We start from the raw sequence: 22426 nt of genomic DNA, 5'->3' as shown, positions 1-22426 counted from the left end.
TTATTGTTTTCTGGAAAATACTTAATAAAAATACTACTTTAGTTTATATAATTTTAGAGTCTTTCTTATAAAATTTCCTCGTTTAATTTTTATGTAATTAATTGTTCATTTTAGAGACAGAGTTTTATGCATTCTACTTTTTTTCTGCTCAGCCTGACCAAAGATGGTCTTCAACCTCTGATCCTTCTGAACCCCACCTGTGGGGTGCTGGGATCATAGGCAAGCGTTCTACCAACTGAGCTACATCCCCTGCCCTTTTTACATATGTCTTTGAAATTTTACAAGGTTAAAAAAACAACCAAACTGCTATCTCATGAATGAATGATCAAATTGTAATTAATATGTCACTGTGTTACTTTCTAACTACATTCATTTTGCAAACTGAGAAGTTCCTCCATGTAGTTTTATGTGTGAACACGACACACCCCTGCTCAAGTGTTTGGAAGTGTTGTCTGAGACCTTTCTCATTTCCAAGTGCAGGATCTACTCAACGATGCAGACATGTGTAGGAAGAAGATGCAGGCGGCCTCCACACTCATTGATGGGCTGAGTGGAGAAAAAGTCCGGTGGACCCAGCAAAGCAAAGAGTTCAGAGCTCAGATTAATAGGTAGGAGTTTTAGTCTCTGTGGTTCATTTCTTAGCCATCACCCCCTGCCACCTCTCTGTGATACTGAGACCTAAGTTCTACACCATCCATACTTCTCTGAATCCCCCAAGGGCTGCAAACACATCTTTGAAGTAGAAAGCAAAGGCCCTTCCACACAGCTCTGCAGTGTGAGTTCCTAGCAGGAGGCACACCTCCTAGTGATGTCTGAGCTCACCAGGGCCGCCCGACACTCCTCTGGTTTCCTGAGTTTGAAAGTGTACACTGGTCAGGGGAGAAGACTCAGCCAGTGAAGCAAGGCATGCCTTGCAAAGATGAGGAAAGGCCAGTGTGGTGTGGTGCACATCTGGAATCCTAGAACTAGGGGGGTGAAAAGACAGGTGGATCCCTGGGACTCACTGGTCACCTAGACAGCCCCAAGCCAAAGAGAAACCCTGTCTCAAAAAACAAGGTGTGTGTGGGGGTTGGCACCTAAGCAATGACATCTGACGTTGACCTCTGGCCTACATACATGTGTGCTTGCTTGCATGCACATGCACTTACACCTGCATGTACCACATACACACAGGTTCGTGCACACATGCATGTACACATGCATACACAAAGACACACAAAGTGTCTGTCTAATACAGGCTGTGAACAGGTTGTGCAATAGGAAGAAGGCATCGTCCATGCTTCAGGAAAGAGCCTGCTTGTGTCTCCCTGACCCTCCCAAGTGTGACCCCCCTGCTCCCCTACAGTCTTTCCATGTCAGGGGCCAAGAAAGTCTGCGCCACATACCCTGTGGCAAAGCTCCTCGGGGGACTGACTCTGAGGAGCGGGCTTCTGCAGCTGCATTGTCTCCTTCACAGGCTCGTGGGTGATGTTCTGCTCTGCACGGGCTTTCTCTCCTACCTGGGCCCTTTCAATCAGATATTCAGGAACTATTTGCTTAAAGACCAGTGGGAGTTAGAGATGAAAGCTCGGAAAATCCCTTTCACCGAGAACCTGAATCTCATTGCCATGCTGGTGGACCCTCCGACTGTAAGTTCGGCTCCGCTTTGTAATATGAGAATGTCAGCCTTGTTTTAGTTCTTGCCGGCAACAAGAAGTCAAAGAAGGCCTGTTTTAGTTTCCTGTCATTGAAAACTGTACTTCCACTACTTAAGATGGCTTAAGTGGCTTTTCCATTACTTAAAATGTCAATTCTGTTAGGTTCTCTTTCAGAGGTTTGAGCCGAGGGCACTCATTGCCTAGGTGTTAAAGTGCATTATGTATGTGAATATAATATATATTAGGTATTATATATAATATATTACATATTATCGTGTATTAGTTCATTATTGCTATGAAAAAATAACCTAAGGAAAACAAGGAAGGAAGGAAGGGTTTATTTCAGCTTACAGTTTGAGGGTACAGTCCGTCATGACAGGGGAAGCCGTGGTGATGGGAGTGTGAGGCGGCTGGTCACATGGTCAGGAAGCAGAGGGAGGAGGGGGATGTTAGTACAAAGCGTACTTTCTCCTTTTTATTCTGTGGCGGAGCGGGGGACCCCAATCCATTGGATGGATGGTGCCACTCAGTTCCCATTGGGTCCTCCCTCCTCAGTGGAACCTCTCAGAGGCCTTCACAGGTAGCCCAGAAGTGTGTCTCCTAGGTGACCATAAACCCAGTAGACTGATACTGGAGATTAGCCATCGAGAATAGCTAACATTCTACATGCTCTGGTACCCATGGCTAAGGGCATGCCCGACTTGCTGGGATTTTGATGCCAACATCAGTTTTCCAACACAACCTGCCAAGCTCCTGCGGTCCTAAGTACTTTCTAGGCAATTTGTATTCAAATCAACTTGCATTTCGGCTTTGCAAATAGGCACCCGTGGCTGCTTCCTGGGGGGAAGGCAATGCTTTGAGTTTCCCATGTTCTGTATTTAAAGGCTAAAGAGTAGTTTTCAGTTCAAACACTGTTAGATTCATCCTTACAGGTAGTCGATTATGTACAGGAGATACATTAGGCACTCTGTGGCAAGGCGGGGCCAGGTAGTCCTCATTAATCTGGGTCTTGGGGGAGGTCCTAGGGGGTCATTTAGCAAAGGTGGACACTGGTTGGTTCACTGGATCTCTAGAGATTTTATTGACTATGATGTAATCCCATCTAAATTTGGGGAAGGAAGTAGTCATACTTACCATTGCTGAACTACTGCCTGGGTCAGCAGAACCAAAGGCCCAGAAGAGAAGAAGCACTTTGCATAGTCCCAAGGAGAAAACACGTTCAAATTATTTCCATTTTCCATTGTAAGCTCTCAGCTACTGATGAGCACATTCCTGTTCTTTGAATGGACACATCCCCATTTCCTCTTCTTCAGATTGGCGAGTGGGGCCTGCAGGGATTACCCGGAGATGACCTGTCGATTCAGAATGGCATCATTGTGACCAAGGCCACCAGATACCCTCTCCTCATCGATCCGCAGACTCAGGGGAAAACGTGGATTAAATCAAAGGAAAAAGAAAACGACTTGCAGGTACGTCTGATTCAGTGTGTGTCTGAACCATCACGTTCTCTCCAAGTCTTGGCAGAATCTGCCACTCGTGAGCTTGTCATGGCTTGCTGTCGCTGTAGTGGGTATCTGAGATAAGCCGGTTTATAATGAGAAAGGGTTTGTTGGGACTCACAGTTTGGAAGAGTTGGGCCCGTTATTGGTCAGTTCAGTCGCTTGCTTTGGGGGTGAGGCAGCAGCACATCATGGCCAGTGGTGTGTGACAGTTCTGTTCACCATGGCCAGAATGCAGAAGAGCAGAAAGAAAAGGGCTGTGGTGCTTCTGTGGCCCTTAAGGGCATGGCCTGGAGACATAGTTAATTGCTCTGCCTCTTACTGTTTCTTTCCTGCATCTTCCAGTAGTGCCGAGTTGGAAACCAAGTCTTTAAGAACACTTTGAGAACGTTCCAGATGTAAACGCCAATGTCACTTTCTGGCCCACGCTTGCCCTTTTGACCTCTTGTGCGTCAGCATTTGGGGCAATGGCTCTGATGATGCTATTTCTTTCATATTCTTTTTGTTTATTTGCTCACTTGTTTTTAGGGTCAGGATCTCTGGGATCTCAGGCTGGCCTCAGTCTTATATGATCAAGGATGGCTTTGAACTCCTGATCCCTCTACCTCTCCCTTCTCTTTCCATTCTTGAGCTCACTTTCCTTTTCTCTCTTCACTTCCTGGCATCATGACTGTGGCCAATGGAGAATGTGGCTTTTGTTCTGGGCTTTGGGTTTGGGCTAATAGGAAAGTGGCAGGAATAGTGTCCCCTCAGCTGATGTCTGGGGTGGGTCACCCAGGTACTGGCACCGTACAATGCACCCATGTCCAGATTGCCTGTAGAGCCTAGTATGGTATTAATTTAAACAGGGGTTAGACAAGGCCAGGATTACAACATTCCTGGCTCCTTTGGGATCATGTTACTATTGGTCAGCTAGGGATATAGACTGTTCAGTGTTTCCTAGATCCTGTTCCCAGAATTCCTCATGCACCATGCATTTTTAAAACGCATTACTTATTTATGTGTGTGTGTCTGTGTGTGTGTCTGTGTCTGTGTGGGCCACAGTGTAAATATGGAGGGTAGAAGGCAACATGCAAGACTCAGTTCTCTCCCTCCACCGTGTGGGTTCCAGAGATAGAACTCAGGTCATCAGGCTTGGCAGTAGCCTGAGCCATCTCCTTGGCCTCAGTACATATATGTGTATATATACTGAGATGTGGTCTGACTTTTCGTAATTTTGCTTATATTATTTTTACTGACCAGAGTGTCTTTTCTACACTGCTGGCCTCTCCACTTCCATCTCAGTCTTCATCAGTATTCCTTCAAAGCCTGTACCTGATGCCTGCTTCTTCAAGACTTCTGTGTCCCCAGCTTCTTAACGTAGCCTGCCCCGAGGCCTGTGTGTGCTTTGTTTGCAGTTCTGTTCTGGACTTAGAGTCTGACTTGAATTATTGCTCTTTGCACATTTCTGTCTTTTATTTCTGCTGAACCATAAACTTCTTGCTGGTCATGTTTATGCTTTTCTCCATGTTTATGTTTTTGGCATAGCTCTTACACAGTGTAGCAATTCCAATATTTATCGAATGTAAATGAATTCATCAAAGTGTGCCGTCACTACTGGGGAGATCATGTGACCATCTTGATAAGTGTAGGGAGAGTGCTTGGTAACATCCAATCCCCATTCATGATAAAGCTGCCGGTAAACTAAGAAGGGTCGCGGGTCACCTCTAACCCCATAAAGAGTTTTTACAAGAAGCCTACAACCAAGAAGACAGTTAACACTGAAATAGAGGCAGATTGTCTTCTGAGTTCTGGGATAGACCCTTGGCTTCTCAGTATATCACTTCTGACATTATCTTTTAAAGACTTTGTTTTGTTTTGTTATGTTAGGCCTGTGCGTCTGCACATGGATATGTGCATGTGAGTGCAGTACCTGTAGGGGCCCAAAAGAGCCTCAGATACCTGGAGCTGGAGTTATATAAATAGTTGTGAACGGTGCAACATGTGCTGGGAGCTGAACTCGGGTCCTCTAGAAGAGCAGCAAGCTCTCTTAACCCCTAAGGCATCTCTCCACCACCTGACAATCTTAGATTTATTTATTTGCTGTTACTTATCTATTTCAGAAAAACCCAGAGAAGATAAATATCATAAATACTCATGACACCTTGCTGTTTGTGATTGATTCTAGTTATACAAGTTTTAAACATTTGAATTTTTTTTTTTTTTTTCTGAGACAGGGTTTCTCTGTGTAGCTTTGCGCCTTTCCTGGATCTCGCTCTGTAGACCAGGCTGGCCTCAAACTCACAAAGATCCGCCTGGCTCTGCCTCCCAAGTGCTGGGATTAAAAGCGTGCGCCACCCCCGCCCGGCTTAGTTATACAAGTTTTAATAAGATGAGTGCTTGGCAGCCTCCATCTGCCGGGAGCTCTGGCAGTCCATCTGAGAGTGCTCCCTGTTAGTCTGGATCAGAGACCCTGCATCCTTGCCTCAACAGTTGGGACTCTCCACGTTTGGAGAATTAACTTTTGCTTGTTGTTTTTATTTCCCTCACTGACATTGCCCTTTCCTTTCCCAGTCGGTCACCCGGCAGAGGGCTTGCTTCCCACTTAGCAACTAGGACGCTGTGGGCAATGTTTTAGAAAACTAAGGAGCTTTTTCTCTGCAGGTGACGTCTCTGAACCATAAGTATTTCCGCACACACTTGGAGGACTCCCTCTCCTTGGGTCGCCCGCTTCTCATCGAGGACATTCGAGAGGAGCTGGACCCTGCTCTGGATAATGTACTTGAAAAGAACTTCATTAAATCGGGCACTGCTTTCAAGGTGAGTGTCCTGTAAAAGAGAAAGAACAGTGGTGGCAGCTTGGCCTCAGCACAGTGGTGGAGCCGTCTCTTTGGGGTGGTGATGTCTTGTACACTGGAAAACAACATTTCTGGACAAGCTGTTTACTCTAGGTGATTGCTTCTGGACATCAAACACTTATTTTATGTCTGTTCTTTTCCAAAGTGGTAGCTATTACTTTCCTTTTTAAAACATATTTTAATTATGTGCATGTTTATGTGTGGGTCTGTGCACGTGAGTGCAGTTGCCCACAAAGGCCAGAAGAGGGCATCAGATCCCCTGGAATTGGAGTTAAAGGTGGTTGTGAGCAGCCAACATGTGGGTGTGGGAACTGAACATGGGTCCTCGTAAGAACATTATTGCTCCAGCTCCAGCTTTGTTTTGTTTGAGTTGATTTAATTATTAACTAAAAAATAATTGCCCATATTTATGGGGTACAATGTATTGTATTTGACAAAATTGCTGAAAGTTACTGAAATTTTACCTTTTCATGGATGCATACAAATGAGACATGCATATTGATGGTTGCCATGTAATTTTGATTTCCTTCATCTTTTTATAAAATATTAAAAAAAAAAAAACAACCCAGAAGAGCAGTATCCTTGTCAGAATATTCAGTTGGTTGAAATGAAGTAACACATTAAGGAAACAGGTTTCTTATCTTAATAGCAGTATAATTACATGTATATAGTAACTGATACTAGAAAAGTGGTTTTGCAAGCCAAATACGTATACAAATTCAAGGAAACCTGGATCTCCTCACTGAAGGGAACAGCATTTTAATAAAGCCCGTAGACATTGATTTATTCATTTCTGTGTTTACTAACTTTCAATCTAAACTCATTGACTTTGCTAGAAGCCACGGGCTTCTGTTCCCAACTGTTGATGATAGCACAAATTGTTCTCAATATATATGTCTCTTTTTTTAATTGGTCTCATTCTATACTTTGAAGGTTCATTGGTTTTATTTCTTGATAAATGACAGCGTTTTAGATTCGATGATTTCACTTCCAGTTTGTTAATTTTCCTGACTGCTAGGGAATAAGCGGAGAATGAGGATTTTCTCCTTAAACACAGATTTACCTAGTTTTCTTTACAGTGTGAATCCCCCCCCCCCCATTTGTGTGTGTGTGTGTGTGTGTGTGTGTGTGTGTGTAGAATGAATCATTCCCCATCAGCCTTACACCAGGTTCACTGAGGCAGGCTCTCAGAGTTCCCGAATGTTACTAGCCTCCCTAGGCAGTTTGCCCCCGGGGAGTCTTTGCTTTCGGAGACTGGAATTACAATGACAAGTGGGTTGCCAGGATCACCCAGCATTTTTCATGGGATCCAGGGATCCAAACTTCAGCCACCAGGCCTTTGTGACCAGCAATTAACTGTTGAACCTCTCCCCAACCTCTGCAATGTGAATTCTTTTATTTAGCATTTTTTAAATTCTTTCAACAAATGTATATGGGGCAGTGATGATCTTCTTAAGCCTGGAAGAGTGAATTTGGGAAATGAATAAAATGAGTCAATGTCCTCAAGAATTCTTTTTCTTTTCCCATAAGATTACATAGAGTGGAAATTTTCTTTGCAAGAAAAGGGAGCTAAGGATTTAATCTTGGTGACTCCTTTGGCTATTGTGGGCTCACCCAAGGCTTTGAGTCATTCTTTGAAGTGGTCAGTTGATGGGAGCTGGAGATATGGCTCAGCACCTGAGAGCCCATGCTGCTCTTCCAGGAGACCTGGGTTCAGTTCCCAGGACCCACACAGCAGCTCACAACCATCTGTAACTTCAGTTTCAGGGGATCTAATATCCTCTTCTGACCTCTGTGGTGACCAGGCATGCATGTGGCACACACACACACACACACACACACACACACACACACGCAAAACACACATACACAAAAATTAAAAAAAAGCATTCAGTTGACAAATAGAGATTATATATATTCAAAGTGTACCATGTGGTGTCTTGCTATTCATGTATATTGTATAATGTCGACCACAGTCGAATGAATGGATAACCCCCTTCAATGCCCACCTGTACAATAGACATCTGGATATGTTCATGCTAGGAATGAAGGTTTGTGCCCTTTGGCCAGCCTTTCACACCCAGCCCACCCTGTACCACCCTCTCTCTTCCCTTCACCGAATAACCTGTGTTTGATTTTTCGCTTCCAGGAGTTGCACAGTTTTCGATTCCAAATCTAAGGGTAAAATCACGCGTAGCGTTTGTCCTGCTGAGCCTGGCTGGTTTTGTAAACCTCATTTAATATGCCAAGGGAGGTGACAGAGCCTTCATCACTGAGGCCACTTACAGGCCTTGGATTCTGGTCCTCAGTTTGAGGATGTGGTGGAGGTTGTAGTTAAGGCACCCATCCCATGTCCAATCAGGACACGTTAGAAATTTAAGTCATTTTAAAATGTTATGGTTTCCACCTATTTTTTTTTTTAAGAAGTAAAAACGTTGTTTTTCAGTATACTACAAATAGTAGTGTTTAAGCTTAGTATTATTTTTCTAGTTTTTTTAAAAAATTGTATCGACTCTGTTGTCAAATATGTTGGAGATATGACTGTGGAATGCAGAAAAAAAGTGATAATCTCTACAAAGTTCTGCAGTCGGATATAATGTCACCATCTGGGGGAAGATAAAAAATTGGTGGGAGTGATAAATGCTAGCATTTTAAAGTCAGGTCTGAGATGTGTCTAGGTTTTTCTTTATTCCCTATTGGGTTTGGATCAGTTTTTCATTTGATTTGCTTTGGATGGTAGCTAAGAACAAACCGGAATTACTCTAAGTTGGACAGGCTTTGTTATTTAAGATTCTTGATTAAAATTTCCCTACTCTCCTTCCCAGTTCACTCACAGGTCGACAGCCTTGACCCCTGGGAAACCCGTCCTATCTCAAATCCCCAGTGTTCTCCCGATCTTTTCTTTCTCTCAGGTTATACATTGGTATCCTTTAAAAATTTAGATTAAATTTTTGTTTTATAATTTTGTACATGAGTATTTACATCATTTTCCCTGTAGTGGTATTGTGTTCCCCAAAATATTGTGCACCCTAATAAATCTATCTGGGATCAGAGAACAGACAGCCACTAGATACAGAGCCAAAAATGGTGGCTAGAAAATGGGTCAGAGCAAGCCATAGCAGAAGCTGGGCGGTGGTGGTGCATGCCTTTAATCCCAGCACTTGGGAGGCAGAGCCAGGTGGGTCTCTGTGAGTTCAAGGCCACATTGGAAACAGCCAGGCCTGGTGACACATGCCTTTAATCCCAGGGAGTGGGGGCAGAAAGAGAAAGATTATATAAGGCGTGAAGACCAGAAACTAGAAGCATTTGGCTGGTTCAGATTTTGGCTGGTTAAGCTTTTAGGCTTTGGAGCAGCATAGTTCAGCTGAGACCCATTCTGGATGAGGACTCAGAGGCTTGTTCTGTCTCTCTGATCGTCCAGCATTCACCCCAATAACTGGCCTCTGGTTTGATTTCATTAATAAGAACTTTTAAGATTCCTGCTACATTTCCCCACTTCCCTCTCCCTGTTCTAGTATCTCCTGTGTCCTCCTACACACTCTAGAATCCATGACCTCTTCTTCAGTTATCCTTTGTCTGTCTGTCTGTCTGTCTGTCTGTCTGTCTCTCTCTCTCTCTCACACACACACACACACACACACACACACACACACACACACACACACTCACTCATATACAGCCTGCAGAGACCATTTAGTGTCCCTCATATATAATGTGCTTAGGGCTGATCACTTGGGATTGGATGAGCTATCAACGGCCTTGTCTCTCCCCTCTCAGCAGCCACTCCTTGCCTGTAGAGCTATTTCTTCTAGAGTGGGGCCCCATGAGATTTCTCCCATCCATGTTGGTGTTTCAACTGGCATCATCATGCAGGTCTTGTTTAGGCAACTTTAATGTGTTTTTAATTTCCTTTTTGAATTTGTGTAGGTGAAAGTCGGTGATAAGGAATGTGACATCATGGACACATTTAAACTTTACATCACCACAAAGTTACCGAATCCTGCCTTTACCCCTGAGATCAACGCCAAGACATCAGTCATTGATTTCACTGTCACCATGAAGGGACTTGAGAACCAGTTACTCAGGAGGGTCATTCTAACAGAGAAACAGGTAACTGCTCTCAGCCTGAGAGCTCTAACTTCAAGTGTTTGACATTGATTAGAAGGGTCAGTGAGATGTCTCAGCAGGTAAAGGTGCTTGCCACCAAGGCTGAAGACCCGAGTTCGATTCCTGGGACCCACATGGTGGAAGGAGGGGATCAACTCTTAGGTTGTTGCATGTCCCCTCCAATAAAACGAACAAACTAACAAACAAACAAATTAAAAAAATAAAATAGATTAGGATGTTGTTATGTCAAATATATAGAAAATATAGGCCAATCATATTTCCTCTTGTTAGCATAAGGAAATATTTCTTTCTCAGTGGTAATTTCTGTTAGGAAATTATATGATTCAGTTATCCTCCATTCCTAGATCTCTCTCTCTCTCTCTCACACACACACACACACATACACCACTTCATGCTTCTGTTCTTATATCTTCAGGTGTATTGATTCTCCACATTTTAATACATAGTGCTGTGTATTGTCTGGAGACACCTGAAAAATTTAATAAAAACAATGATCCTAGAGAAAAGAAAATTCCCCTGGATGGCCATTACCCAACTGTTGGGATTTCAGATATTATAGTGTAATAATGTAATGATATAGGGAACAATATTTCAAATGAAATTTGCATTGGAGGGGGGGAAATCAATTAGGTATAACTAAGGGTATTGGTAAAGCAAAGAACACCTTAGGCCTGTAATATTTTAAGAGCTAGATATGAGACCAGTGTATCTTTTAAGATGTTCAGAAAACTCAATTTTATGCACAAAATATATTTGCATATATTAGCTTTATTTGCATAAAGCACAAGATAGTTTACACTTACTTTGATATAATTCATTTTAGTTTTCAAGGAAAAGGCAAGGTGAGACATAATATAAAGAGGCATAAAATGGGAGTGGAGACATGAGAGAAGGGGTGGAGGGCTGTGGCTAAGGAGGGAGACTCCAGGAGGTAAAGAGACATGGTACGAACTCTTCTTCATGAGCAAAATAGCAAGGACATCCTCCTTGCTTACCTGGTTCCCGCAAGGGGCAGACCATCCCAACTTCTAACCTTCCTTACACCTGTATCACCTCCCAGGCTCACATGGTGTCAGTTGTTGAAAACAAGTCTCTTGTGGTTGACCAGGTGTTGGTCTCTTTTGAATGTTTCTGATTGGTGTAGCGCTCCTATGAGGCCGTGTCACCTGATGGTCTCCAGGGCGCCTCTTTAAAACACCCGCTGGTATGCTTGGACCAGCCTGGCTGGAGAGCACTGAAGACATGCTTCCTAAGCAGTGTGTCCTCTTATGACAACCCTGCTCTAGAATCTCCAGAGGGCAGAGAGGATGAGGGTCCCCCTCTGAGACAACATGTGCATTTTCCAAGGCCTCCTGGAAACTCCTCAGGAATTTAACGTCAGCCCACTGTACCGGGATACCTGATTGAGTATGACTTCATTGTTTGCGTTTTCCTACACGTGTTTGTGTTCATATGTGTGCACACATATGTGCATGTGAAGGTGTGTGTATATGTTCATATATGTGCACATGTGCTCATGAAGGTGTGTGTTCATATACGTGCACATATGTGCATGTGTGTATTCATATATGTGCACACATGTGCATGTAAAGGTCAGAGACCACTGTCAGGTGTTTTCCTTGGTTATTCTGCTCCTTATATTTTGAGACAGATTCCGTCACTGAATCTGGAACTCACCAGTTAGGCCAGGCCAACTGTCCAGCAAGCCCCTGAGACTCCCACCCCCACTCCCACCCCCACCCCTGGTGTTCAATGCTCCAGCACCGCAGTTACAGGCATGCTCCACTGAGCCTAGCTTTTTACACAGGTGCTGGGGAACCAGGACCCAAGTCCTCATGCCTGTGTAGCAGGCACTTGGCCAGCTCAGCCACCTGCCGTCCCCAGGGATGAGCAGCTCAGTGCAAACAGCTCTTTAACTGGTCTCCCACACTCCTCAGCACCCCAGCAAACCCCACAGTCTATCTGCAGGACAGCGGGGACACTAGTCAGGGCTGGAGGACAGGCTGTGAGGTCCATCTCGGCAGTGAGTAGCCGTGTGTGGTACTGGGACACTCACTACACAGGGTTTCGCCTTGCCCAGATGCACAGTAAGGGATGTGAGTGAAAGTCAGGACGTTGTTGGGTGAGGCCTCCACTCTCAAGAATTTAATTGTTCCTGCCTGTTAGATGCCAAATTCTGGATGACGATAATCTATCAGCAGACCGATTGAAGCCGTGGCAGATGTTTGACTCAGAGCTGGCCTGTAGCTTTTGATGGTCTATTTGCTTTCAGAAGACTTCTAAAGTTAGTGGGGTTTCCGGAGCAGTTTTGCAAGGAATGTTCTCAAGTTAGCGCTTTGATTTACCGTGAAATATAATTCCAAGTGCAAAATGTGATTTCGCATGTAGATGAGGGAAACTGCAATTAGAGTGTCACAGAGGGCTAGGATGTGGCTCAGTCGGTGGAGCGCTTGCTCAGCCTGCACAAAATGCTCAAGTGCAATTCGTAAACAGCGTGTGTGTGTGTGTGTGTGTGTGTGTGTGTGTGTGTGTGTGTGAGAGAGAGAGAGAGAGGGGGGGGGGGAACAGGCCTGTGACCCCAGCACGAAGGAGGTGGGAACAGGAGAATCAAAAGTTCAAGGTCATCCTCAGCTCCATGGTGAGTTCAAGGCCAGCCTGGGCCACAGGAGACCCTGCCTCAAGAACAACACACACACACACACACACACACACACACACACACACACGAATATTGTTAAAATTATTTTCATTTAGACTCTATTAATGTCATATTTCTGGGATGTGGGGTCAGGGAGGTGGCTCTGGGGTTAAACTACTTAGAGAGTTCAGATCCCCAGAAATGCAGCACTGCATGACTGCCCACCTGCTGGGTAGCCAAACTTGCCATATCTGTGTTCTCTGGGTTGAATGAGAAACTTGGCCTCAGCGAAACTTTATGGTAGAAGAGCAGTTCAGGGTGATCCCAAACATCAACCTTGCTTGCACACCCACACACAGGCACGAGCCCCAGCGCATGCAAAAACAAACACACGCACACATGCACGCCCCTTCACGTATGTGGAAAAATGATAAGAAGAAAGATGAATATTATTAAGGTCACTTTCATTTAGACTTTGCAAGAATGTCTGTCACTGTTAAACATCCTGGGCTTGAGAGAGGACTTTGACTCTGCAGGAGACCAAGTCTCAGTTTAGGATTAAGAGTCAAGTCTCTAGGGATCTGAACGCAGGTGTCTTCACTGTCCATTAGGCATTTTACTGACTGGGCCATCTCTCAGCCCCAGCACTATGACATGTGGGCATCATGGTCTCAGTTATCCAGAGAAACAGAAATAGAAATTGGTTTGACTAATGATAATCATTTTGTCTGTCACTCAAAACACAGTTTTGTGTAGCCCTTTGCCCTTGCTGCTAGAATGCTGGCGAGCCTGGTTTTCTGTAAGCCCGAGTGACGAGGAGTCCCAGGTTCGTCTGTTTGTGTCTTAATAACAGGAGCTGGAGTCGGAGAGGGTTAAGCTTCTGGAAGACGTCACCTTCAATAAGCGGAAGATGAAGGAGCTGGAGGATAATCTGTTGTATAAACTGAGCGCCACGAAAGGTACCATATCATTAAGAGGAGATCAAGCCATGACTCCCCAGGAAGGAGTGTGTTTACTTGCACTCCCTTCAGGGCCCCCATGAGCACAGATGTGAGGAAATAACCAGCTTCCCGATGCAGAAGCAGGCGGGGTGGTTTCCGTGTAGACATTAAAGAAACATTCCAGAGAATCTGATGTCTGAGTTAGCAGCTGGAGTCGGCAGATGAGACTAGCACCATCGTGTCGATACAATCACCCTCTCCTGAGAAAAACAAGGGCTCCTAAGTGGGACCCAGGAGCTCATGATGGCCTCATTTGCTTGCCCAAAGGACACTCGTGTGTTCCATCTTTTTTTTATTTTTATGTTATTTTTTATCAATCAATCAGCTCCTTCATTTAGCATTGAAATGAAGCGACTATGACGGGTCATGTACAGCACATGCCGTTTGTACCAGGAAAACGTGGCCGCTACCCAAGGGCCTGGCTCATCTCCGACGGCTCCCGCTTAGAAGTCAAGGGTAGTGCCTCCTCTGGGTAGCCGGAATCATTACACCGCACCCCAGTTTGAGGAGCTGCCCTCTCTGTAATACATGGCAGAAGAAAAGGTTTTTCTGTGTAGACCTGTCATCCCAGCCCTTGGGAAGAGTACCTGAGGCAGGAGGATGGCTGAGGGCAGCCAGGGCTACAGAGAAAGCACCAGACCAGTCGGGGCTACCCGGCAAGATGTTGACTCCAAACAAACCGACCCCCCCAATTTTATGCAAAGAAGAGAGACTCAACAGGCATGGTGGCACTTTTACAGGCAAATCACAGCGGCCCAGTTAAATTCCACCACGTATTAGTAGCTGACTTATGAGTCCATCCCCTTGTCACTTTAATCCTGGGATCGGAAGAAAACAAAACCTCAATATCCTAGAATGATGATACCGTTAGGATGCTCTCAAGGCCAAGCGTGGTGGCACGTACCTATAATCCCAGCTACTCAGGAGGCTGGGGCACAGGGAGTGAGAATCTGAGACCAAGCTTGGGCTATATTAATGAGAGCTTGTCTCAAAATAAAACCTTAAAAAAGGAGCTATGATTCTGGCTATGAGCTAGCATGGCCCAAACACGAGTTTGTACACACACACACCTACCCACGTGCATGCCTACGGTGAACTCAGTGGAAAGCAGGTCTTTATTTCTCTGCTTTTGCTGGTGAAGTTGGACATCCGTTGATGCAGTGACTTCTGCCCGTACTGAAGGCTAGCAAGCAGAGCCAAGGGCGAGTTCCCTTGTCTAGCTAAGCATGTTCTGGATCAGGGCCTTCCTGCTGTAAGGCTAATGACATTGGACTCTCACATTAGACATGGCATGTTAGCCAACGTCATTCAGCCTTTCCAGACACCTGCCAACCTCCCAGAACTTCCTGCTGCTATTTGCAGATGTGGGACCCATGAGCTTAGCATGCCACCGATGCCTTCCTGGATCCTAACGGAAAATGTTGTGATAAATGTGTTATTTCCATTAAGAACAATAGTGAAGGAAAACTGAAAATTAGATGTTTTTTTTTTTTTTCTCGGTAAGACACTTCCACTATATCCCAGTTCATTCTTGTTAGAGGCGTAGAGATGGTTATCCTTTAGAAGGACTCTTTCACTCAAGAAGTGGGGAGAGAACATCCCATTCATCTGTCAGCTCATCAGTCTGGGGACAGTGCATGCATCAGCTTTCACCCTCAGACACAGAATATATGAGTGGCAGACACCTTGGGGAGAGTTGCCAAGGTGATAATGGGGTGAAAGTCGATCTCACAGGTGACACTGATACCGCTGGAGACATGGTCGTTGTCTTAAAACATTTGAACCTATTGGGCAGGGGAGATGGTTCAGCCAATAATGTGCTTGCCTTGCTAAGCAAGAGGATGGACTTGAGTTAAGTCCACCAGAATCCATATTTAAAAGGCCAGACGTGGTAGTACATGCATGTAACCTCAGTGTGAGGAGGTCAAGGCAAGCAGATTTCTGAGCCTCACTGACCAGACATGGTAAGTCTCAGGCCAAGTGAGAGACCCTGTCTCAAAATACAAGATGGGGGGCAGACTCAGAGGGACTATACCTTAGGTTGTCATGTACCTGCACATAAATGAATGAGATCTCTCTCTCTCTCTCTCTCTCTCTCTCTCTCTCTCTCTCTCTCTCTCTCTCTCTCTCACACACACACACACACACACACACACACACACACACACAATCAAAACAGATATTGTCATATTGTCTTTTGTTTCTGGTTTTCAGGTAGAGGAGGATGAAGAGCCCTCAGTAGGAATGTAGAAAGATTCAGGCTCTGAGTGTGGTTGGGCCAGGGACCCTTTGGTGTGTTGAGTTCCTTCCTGTGGTCTCTGGGTGAGTCAGGTTAGACAGTGGCCTTATGTCTGAAACAGCCCTCTTGTTTTTCGGTAAGTCCCTTCTGTGCCTGCTTCTTTGACACTCAGGTTCCTTGGTGGACGATGAGTCTCTCATTGGCGTCCTGCGCATCACCAAGCAGACAGCAGCTGAAGTGAGTGAAAAGCTCCACGTGGCTGCAGAAACAGAGATCAAGATCAACACAGCTCAGGAGGAGTTCCGGCCTGCGGCCACCCGTGGCAGCATCCTTTATTTCCTAATCACAGAGATGAGCATGGTCAACATCATGTACCAGACCTCGCTGGCTCAGTTCCTGAAGTTATTTGACCAGTCCATGGCCAGGCAAGTCCTTCCCACCTTCCCCTTGGTCGTTTCCAAAATGGTAAAGTTTTGTGTTGGAGGCTGGTGTGTGTGTGTGTGTGTGTGTGTGTGTGTGTGTGTGTGTGTGTGTGTGTGTGTTTGTGGGGTGTGGCTCATCTATGAAGTCTCTGCCACGGAAGCATGAAGACTTGAGTTCAGGCTATCAACAAGTCTGGCGGGCATGGCAGTAGACATCTGTAAACCCATGCTTGGAAATAAAACTGAATTTGGATCACTGGAGCTTCCTGGTTAGCCAGTGTAGCTTATCAGTGAGTTCCAAGTCCAGTGAGAACATTCTGTTCTTACAAAGGACTGGAGTTTAGTTCCCAGCACCCACATCTGGTGCTCACAACTCACACCTATAACTCTAGTTTTCGGTAATATGATGCCCTCTCCTGGCCTCCATGGGCAACTGCACACATTCACTTAAAAAAAAGTAGCCAGGTGGTGGTGGTGGCGGTGGCGGCGGCGGCGGCGGCGGCGGCGGGGCAAGCCTAAAATCCCAGCACTTGGGAGGCAGAGGTAGGTGGATCTCTGTGAGTTCAAGGCCAGCCTGGTCTACAAAGAGAGTTCCAGGACAGCTTCCAAAGCTACAGAGAAACCCTGTCTTGAAAAACAAAACAAAAAAATAAAATAAAATAATAATAATAATAATAATAATAATAATAATAATAATAATGTGGTGATAGATTGAGGCAGATACCAGACACCAGATGTCAACCTCTGGTGGCATAGACATACCTACACACATACACACACACACACACACACACACACACACACACACACACACGTTTTATAATTTCTAATCTTTAAGAAGTTGTTTTTTAAATCTCTTTGATTTTAAAAATGGATTGCAGATCTGAAAAGTCTCCACTACCTCAAAAAAGGATTACAAATATCATTGAGTACCTGACATACGAAGTTTTTACATACTCAGTGAGAGGCCTGTATGAAAACCACAAATTCCTCTTTGTACTCCTCATGACGTTAAAGATTGATCTTCAGAGAGGGACAGTTAAGCACAAAGAGTTCCAGGCTCTGATTAAAGGTAACATGCTTGGAGTGTGGCGGGGTCGGCTTGGAGCATGGGGGACTCTGGCTCTTTGATATACTTCGATGTCATTCCAGGGATGTAGGAGGGAAACAGTGTGGTACCCGGATGAAAGCAGGATTGTTCCCTTAACCTCCCTCTCACCCTCCTCTGCCCTCTTCCAATTTCCATTAATATAGTTGTTACCAAAAATTTGGGCTTGTCCTAACTCGGTGTTTTTAGTTATATCACTGTATTTAGTTTCTTCCTTGTTGCCCATGCTTAGGGAACCTGTTGTCACAGTGAGGAAAAGCTGGTGAGGAGCTTCCTTCCTCCCTCTCTCCTCCCCTCCCTCCCCTTTTTTCTTCTCTCTTTTCTATACACGATCTCACTGCACAGCTGAGGCTGTCTTGGAAGCTGATACACCCCCCACATACCCTCACACACAAATAATGTTTAATGACAGCAAACCACCAAAATTCAGATAGGCGCTGCTGCCGTACCCACCACAGAGGCGGCATTGCTCATTGATAGATTCTCATTGATGGGGTCTCAATGAATAGTCCCAAGGTTGGGTAAGGAGTGTGGTAGTGTGGAAATACGGGATAGGCTGGCACACAGCAGAGACCTGTGCTCGAACAGGATGCTGTGGAGCAAGAGAATGTTGTGCTGGACACTAGGCACCAAGGCTAGGTGATTAGGATGCTGACCACAGCCTCTCATCCTACTAGTCGACCAGTCGTTGATGAAACTAAGAGGACCCCAGGGGTGCAGCCGGTGCCTGAGACGCAGGCAGCTTTGAGATGCCCTCCCATTCAGACAAAACCTCATGCCGTCTCTTCACCCCTCATTAAAGACACCGGTTCAGACCAGGGAGATTTGCCAAAAGAAGCAGACCTCTTTGAAAGAGGGTTTGTGAGTGAGAGGCAGCCAAGATGTGTAGAGACACATGAGGGGCGGTTTCCTTGGAAAGCAGAGGTGCCTTACTGCAGGACAAAGATGGGCGCTCCTCTGGGCTGAGGTGGGGGCATATTGGTGAGCCCATTTCATCACGGTGGAGAGCGAGATTGCACAGGGCCAGCACAGCCAGCAAGGGGACTTCGGGTCCAATTCAGTCGGCAGTGGGGAGCCTTTGGGTGTTTTATGGGCAGGGATATGGCAGGAACGAAGCAGTGCTTTAGGAAGATTAATTTGGAATTGCGCGATGGGTTGATTGACGGAACTACAATAAGTTCAGCAGCAAAGGAGGGTATTTTCTGGACAAGGCTGGTTTATTGTACAGTCTGCTTTAGTTTTGAACTGGCTTACATTGTGATGGAATTATATTTTAAAGGATAGTATGGCTTATTTTTTTAATACTTTTTCATAGAGTTAACAAATAGACTCTTATATCATGGACTTTTTTTTAAAAAAAAAATCATTGTGAACTCAATACTCAAGGGAGAACTAGTGATATTTATGGCCATGGCAATGTTTGATTTCCCACGAGTGACAGTTCTTAGGTATCAATTATTTCTTGTTTTCTGTGGTATTTGTAAGGTGCCTTTGACTTTCTTCTCCAGCTGAGGATGTCAGGGAACTTTGGAAAATGGACACTGGGGGCAAACCTGCGCTATAGATCAACGGACAGCCGTGTTTCCTCTCTGGTTTATCCTAGAAAGATAGTATCTTTGTTTTGCCATAGAACCCTGGGGGGGGTGTCCTCATAAGCTGCTCATAGGACCCAAGTCTTACAAAATATGAGGAGGATGCAAATTAAATGTCAAAATAATCGCTAATGATGACACAGCTTTTTGTAACCTCATAGCAACCACATGGTAGAGTCCTGCGATTCCAGTATTCTGTTACTCTCATCTGAGAGAGAGAGAGAGAGAGAGAGAGAGAATACAGACAGGTGTGTGTGTGTGTGTGTGTGTGTGTGTGTGTGTGTATGAGAGAGAGAGAGAGAGAGAGAGAGAGAGAGAGAGAGAGAGAGAGAGAGAGAGAGGTTGTTGGGTAGCTTGTAACTGCCTGTAGCTCCAGCTTCCCTTTGGGCTGTTTGGCCTGTGTGAGCAGTGTGCACATGTGTGCCCCATTCACACACACGCACCAAGCTAGTGTAAGAATCACTGTTTTACATGCATCTGACTTAATAATAGTGGAGCTTCAGTTACAAGACAATGCCACGAAGGACATTCAGCCAAGACCTTTCAAAACTATATAGATAATCCTATATTTTGCTTAAGAATGCCCATTTTAGTCAAAGTGGTGGCGCACGCCTTTAATCCCAGCACTCGGGAAGCAGAGCCAGGCAGATCTCTGTGAGTTCAAGGCCAGCCTGGACTACAAAGTGAGTTCCAGGACAGCCTCCAAGGCTACAGAGAAACCCTGTCTCGAAAAACCGCCACCGACAACAACAGCAACAACAACAACAACAAAAAGAATGCCCATCTTGCATATGCTCACTTTGGTGATTTTTTTTTTTTTTCTGGACAGGGTTTCTCTGTGTAGTTTTGGTACCTGTCCTGGAACTCGCTCTGTAGCCCAGGCTGGCCTCAAACTCACAGAGTTCCTCCTGGCTCTGCCTCCCGAGTGCTGGGATCAAAGGCGTGCGCCACTGCTGCCCAGCATGGTGATTCGGTTTTAAACATGGCCTGCTGTGGTACACTCACATTCTTTGGCAGCCTACAGACTCCATAACACTGCTGAACCCTCTTCATATCCTTTTAAGTCTTTGCTTATCTGTAAACTGTCCTTGCTTCCTCTTCTCTCCAGTGCCCAGATCATGAATGAATGAATGAAAGAATGAGTTATTTGAACACATTGATCTTCCTCCCTCTTCCACTCCCTTTTATTTCCTCCCTCTGTCTGTCTGTCTGTCTGTCTGTCTATCTAACCATCTATTTAGCCTGGTGGGAAATATTATTGAGTATAGAACTGGAAGAGTGATGGGGACTAAGAGACAATTATAAAAGTCACACAAAGAAAGGTCATCCTATCCATTGGTAAAAATTTTTACAAATCTCAGGTGGCTAAATGAAAATGTAAACTACCACACCCATTCAAGAAGAGTTCATTTGTATTTCGCTTTTGTTACTGGGAAAATAAACTTCTAAAAGTGAATAGCAGGCTGGCGTGATTGACGTGTCTGGGTGTGATTGACATGTCTGGGTGTGATTGATGTGTCTTGCATGTCTCCCCAGGCGGAGCAGCTCTGGACCTGAAGGCGTGTCCCCCCAAACCCTTTCGCTGGATCCTGGACATGACGTGGCTGAACCTTGTGGAGCTCAGCAAGCTCCCCCAGTTTGCAGAAATTATGAACCAGGTAAAGGAAGAGGAGCTGAATAAAAACAGGTCTGCAGATCAAAACACAGTAGGTTGTTTAACCAGGGCCTCCTAGTGACAGTTTCTACCCCCAGAGGAACAGCAAATAAAGTATGGATTTAGATGGGTGTGGTGGGACCTACGTACAATCCCAGTTCTCGGGAGACCGAGGCAGGGGAACCAGGTGTTCAGGCCATCCTGACTGACATAGTGAAACCCTGTCTTGAAAGCAAAACAAAGATTAAATCAGTGGTTCTCAACTTTTCTAACACTGTTACCCTTTAATACAATTCCTCACGTCGTGGTGTCCCCAAACCATAAAATTATTTTCATTGCTACTTCATAATATACTTCATATACTGTTATGAATCATAATGTAAATATCTGTTTTCTGATGGTCTTAGGTGATCCTTGTGAAAGGGATTCAATCTCTAAAGGGGTCTTGACTCACAGGCTGAGACCCACGGAATGAAAGCCAAGACTGTGGCCTCCTGGGCCAGGGAGGTGGGGTGTGGATGGATGGACGTCAAAGGGAGCTTTTCACAGGCATTGGGAACAAACCTTCCTTCTTCTTCTTTTTTTTTTTGAGACAGGGTTTCTCTGTGGAGCCTTTCCTGGATCTTGCTCTGTAGACCAGGCTGGCCTCGAACTCACAAAGATCCGCCTGGCTCTGCCTCCCGAGTGCTGGGATTAAAGGCGTGCGCCACCACCGCCTGACTCAAACCTTCCTTCTGCATGGTGGACAAAGGGTTTGTGTGCATGTGCTCAACTATGCATGCACATGTGGGCACAAGCGTGTAGGAGCCAGAGGTTAACCTTGTAGGGTAGGTTGTCTGGGATAGAGTCCCAGGGGTCTACTGTCTCTGCTTCCCAGGTGTTGGCATTATAAGCACATGCCACCACGGGCAGCCTTTTACATGGGTGCTGGGGATTAACTCGGGTCCTCATGGATAGCTTGGCAGGTGCTTTACCAGCTCGGCTGCCCCCAGCCCATCCCTTCCAGACTCTCCCCTTACCCCAGCCCTCAAGGGTTCTTTCTCTATTCCTGCTTGAGTTACACCCAGATGTACAAGGATTGGCTGAGTGGACCCTTCCACTGTGTCAATGCTTTTATGTTTAACTTCTGCTTGCTATGAAGTCAAGTCAAATCAAGAGGACGGTGTGCTTTTACGAAATATCAAATTAGCTTATTGGTGCAAACATAAAGTGACCTGGAGTAAACGGCTCAGTGGTTAAAGCAGGAAAACCAGAGTTCGGAAACCCAGGCAGATGCCTGGCGGGCCTGGCAGCCTCAGAGGGCAAATACAGAGTGCCCGGAGTAAACTGGATAGATCTACCCCTGTGAATAAGGTGGAAGAGCAACAGCCACTGCAGTCTTCAGGGGGCTGTTTAGATACACTTCAGAACCCCTCCCTTATCTCATACCGCCCCAGGGACAAGGCTGAAGCAATTGAATTGCAGGAGAGAGAGAGAGAGAGAGAGAGAGAGAGAGAGAGAGAGAGAGAGAAGAGGAGAGGAGAGGAGAGGAGAGGAGAGGAGAGGAGAGGAGAGGAGAGGAGAGGAGAGGAGAGGAGAGGAGAGGAGAGGAGGAGAGGGGAAAAGGGGAGAGAGGAGAGGGGAGAGGGGAGAGAGGAGAGAGGAGAGGGGAGAGGGGAGAGAAGAAGAAGA

The 22426-nt window shown here is 45.5% G+C and overlaps 1 protein-coding gene across 2 annotated transcripts in view; it reads left to right on the top strand.

The window, feature by feature from the left end:
* Dnah8 (dynein axonemal heavy chain 8) overlaps positions 1 to 22426 on the top strand; it is a 234034-nt gene that overhangs the window by 141187 nt on the left and 70421 nt on the right. For both annotated transcript variants that reach the window (XM_036167928.1, XM_036167929.1), the window contains 9 exons: positions 481 to 608; positions 1457 to 1628; positions 2951 to 3106; positions 5780 to 5935; positions 9901 to 10083; positions 13593 to 13698; positions 16152 to 16404; positions 17283 to 17473; positions 20638 to 20759. In XM_036167928.1, coding sequence (XP_036023821.1) covers positions 481 to 608; positions 1457 to 1628; positions 2951 to 3106; positions 5780 to 5935; positions 9901 to 10083; positions 13593 to 13698; positions 16152 to 16404; positions 17283 to 17473; positions 20638 to 20759 — 1467 coding nt within the window. The remainder of the gene's footprint in view (positions 1 to 480; positions 609 to 1456; positions 1629 to 2950; positions 3107 to 5779; positions 5936 to 9900; positions 10084 to 13592; positions 13699 to 16151; positions 16405 to 17282; positions 17474 to 20637; positions 20760 to 22426) is intronic.

Source organism: Onychomys torridus, chromosome 18, assembly GCF_903995425.1.
Source record: "Onychomys torridus chromosome 18, mOncTor1.1, whole genome shotgun sequence".
Lineage (NCBI taxonomy): Eukaryota > Metazoa > Chordata > Mammalia > Rodentia > Cricetidae > Onychomys > Onychomys torridus.
The sequence above is the reverse complement of the archived record's forward strand: the minus strand, read 5'-3'. Positions and strand labels throughout refer to the sequence as shown.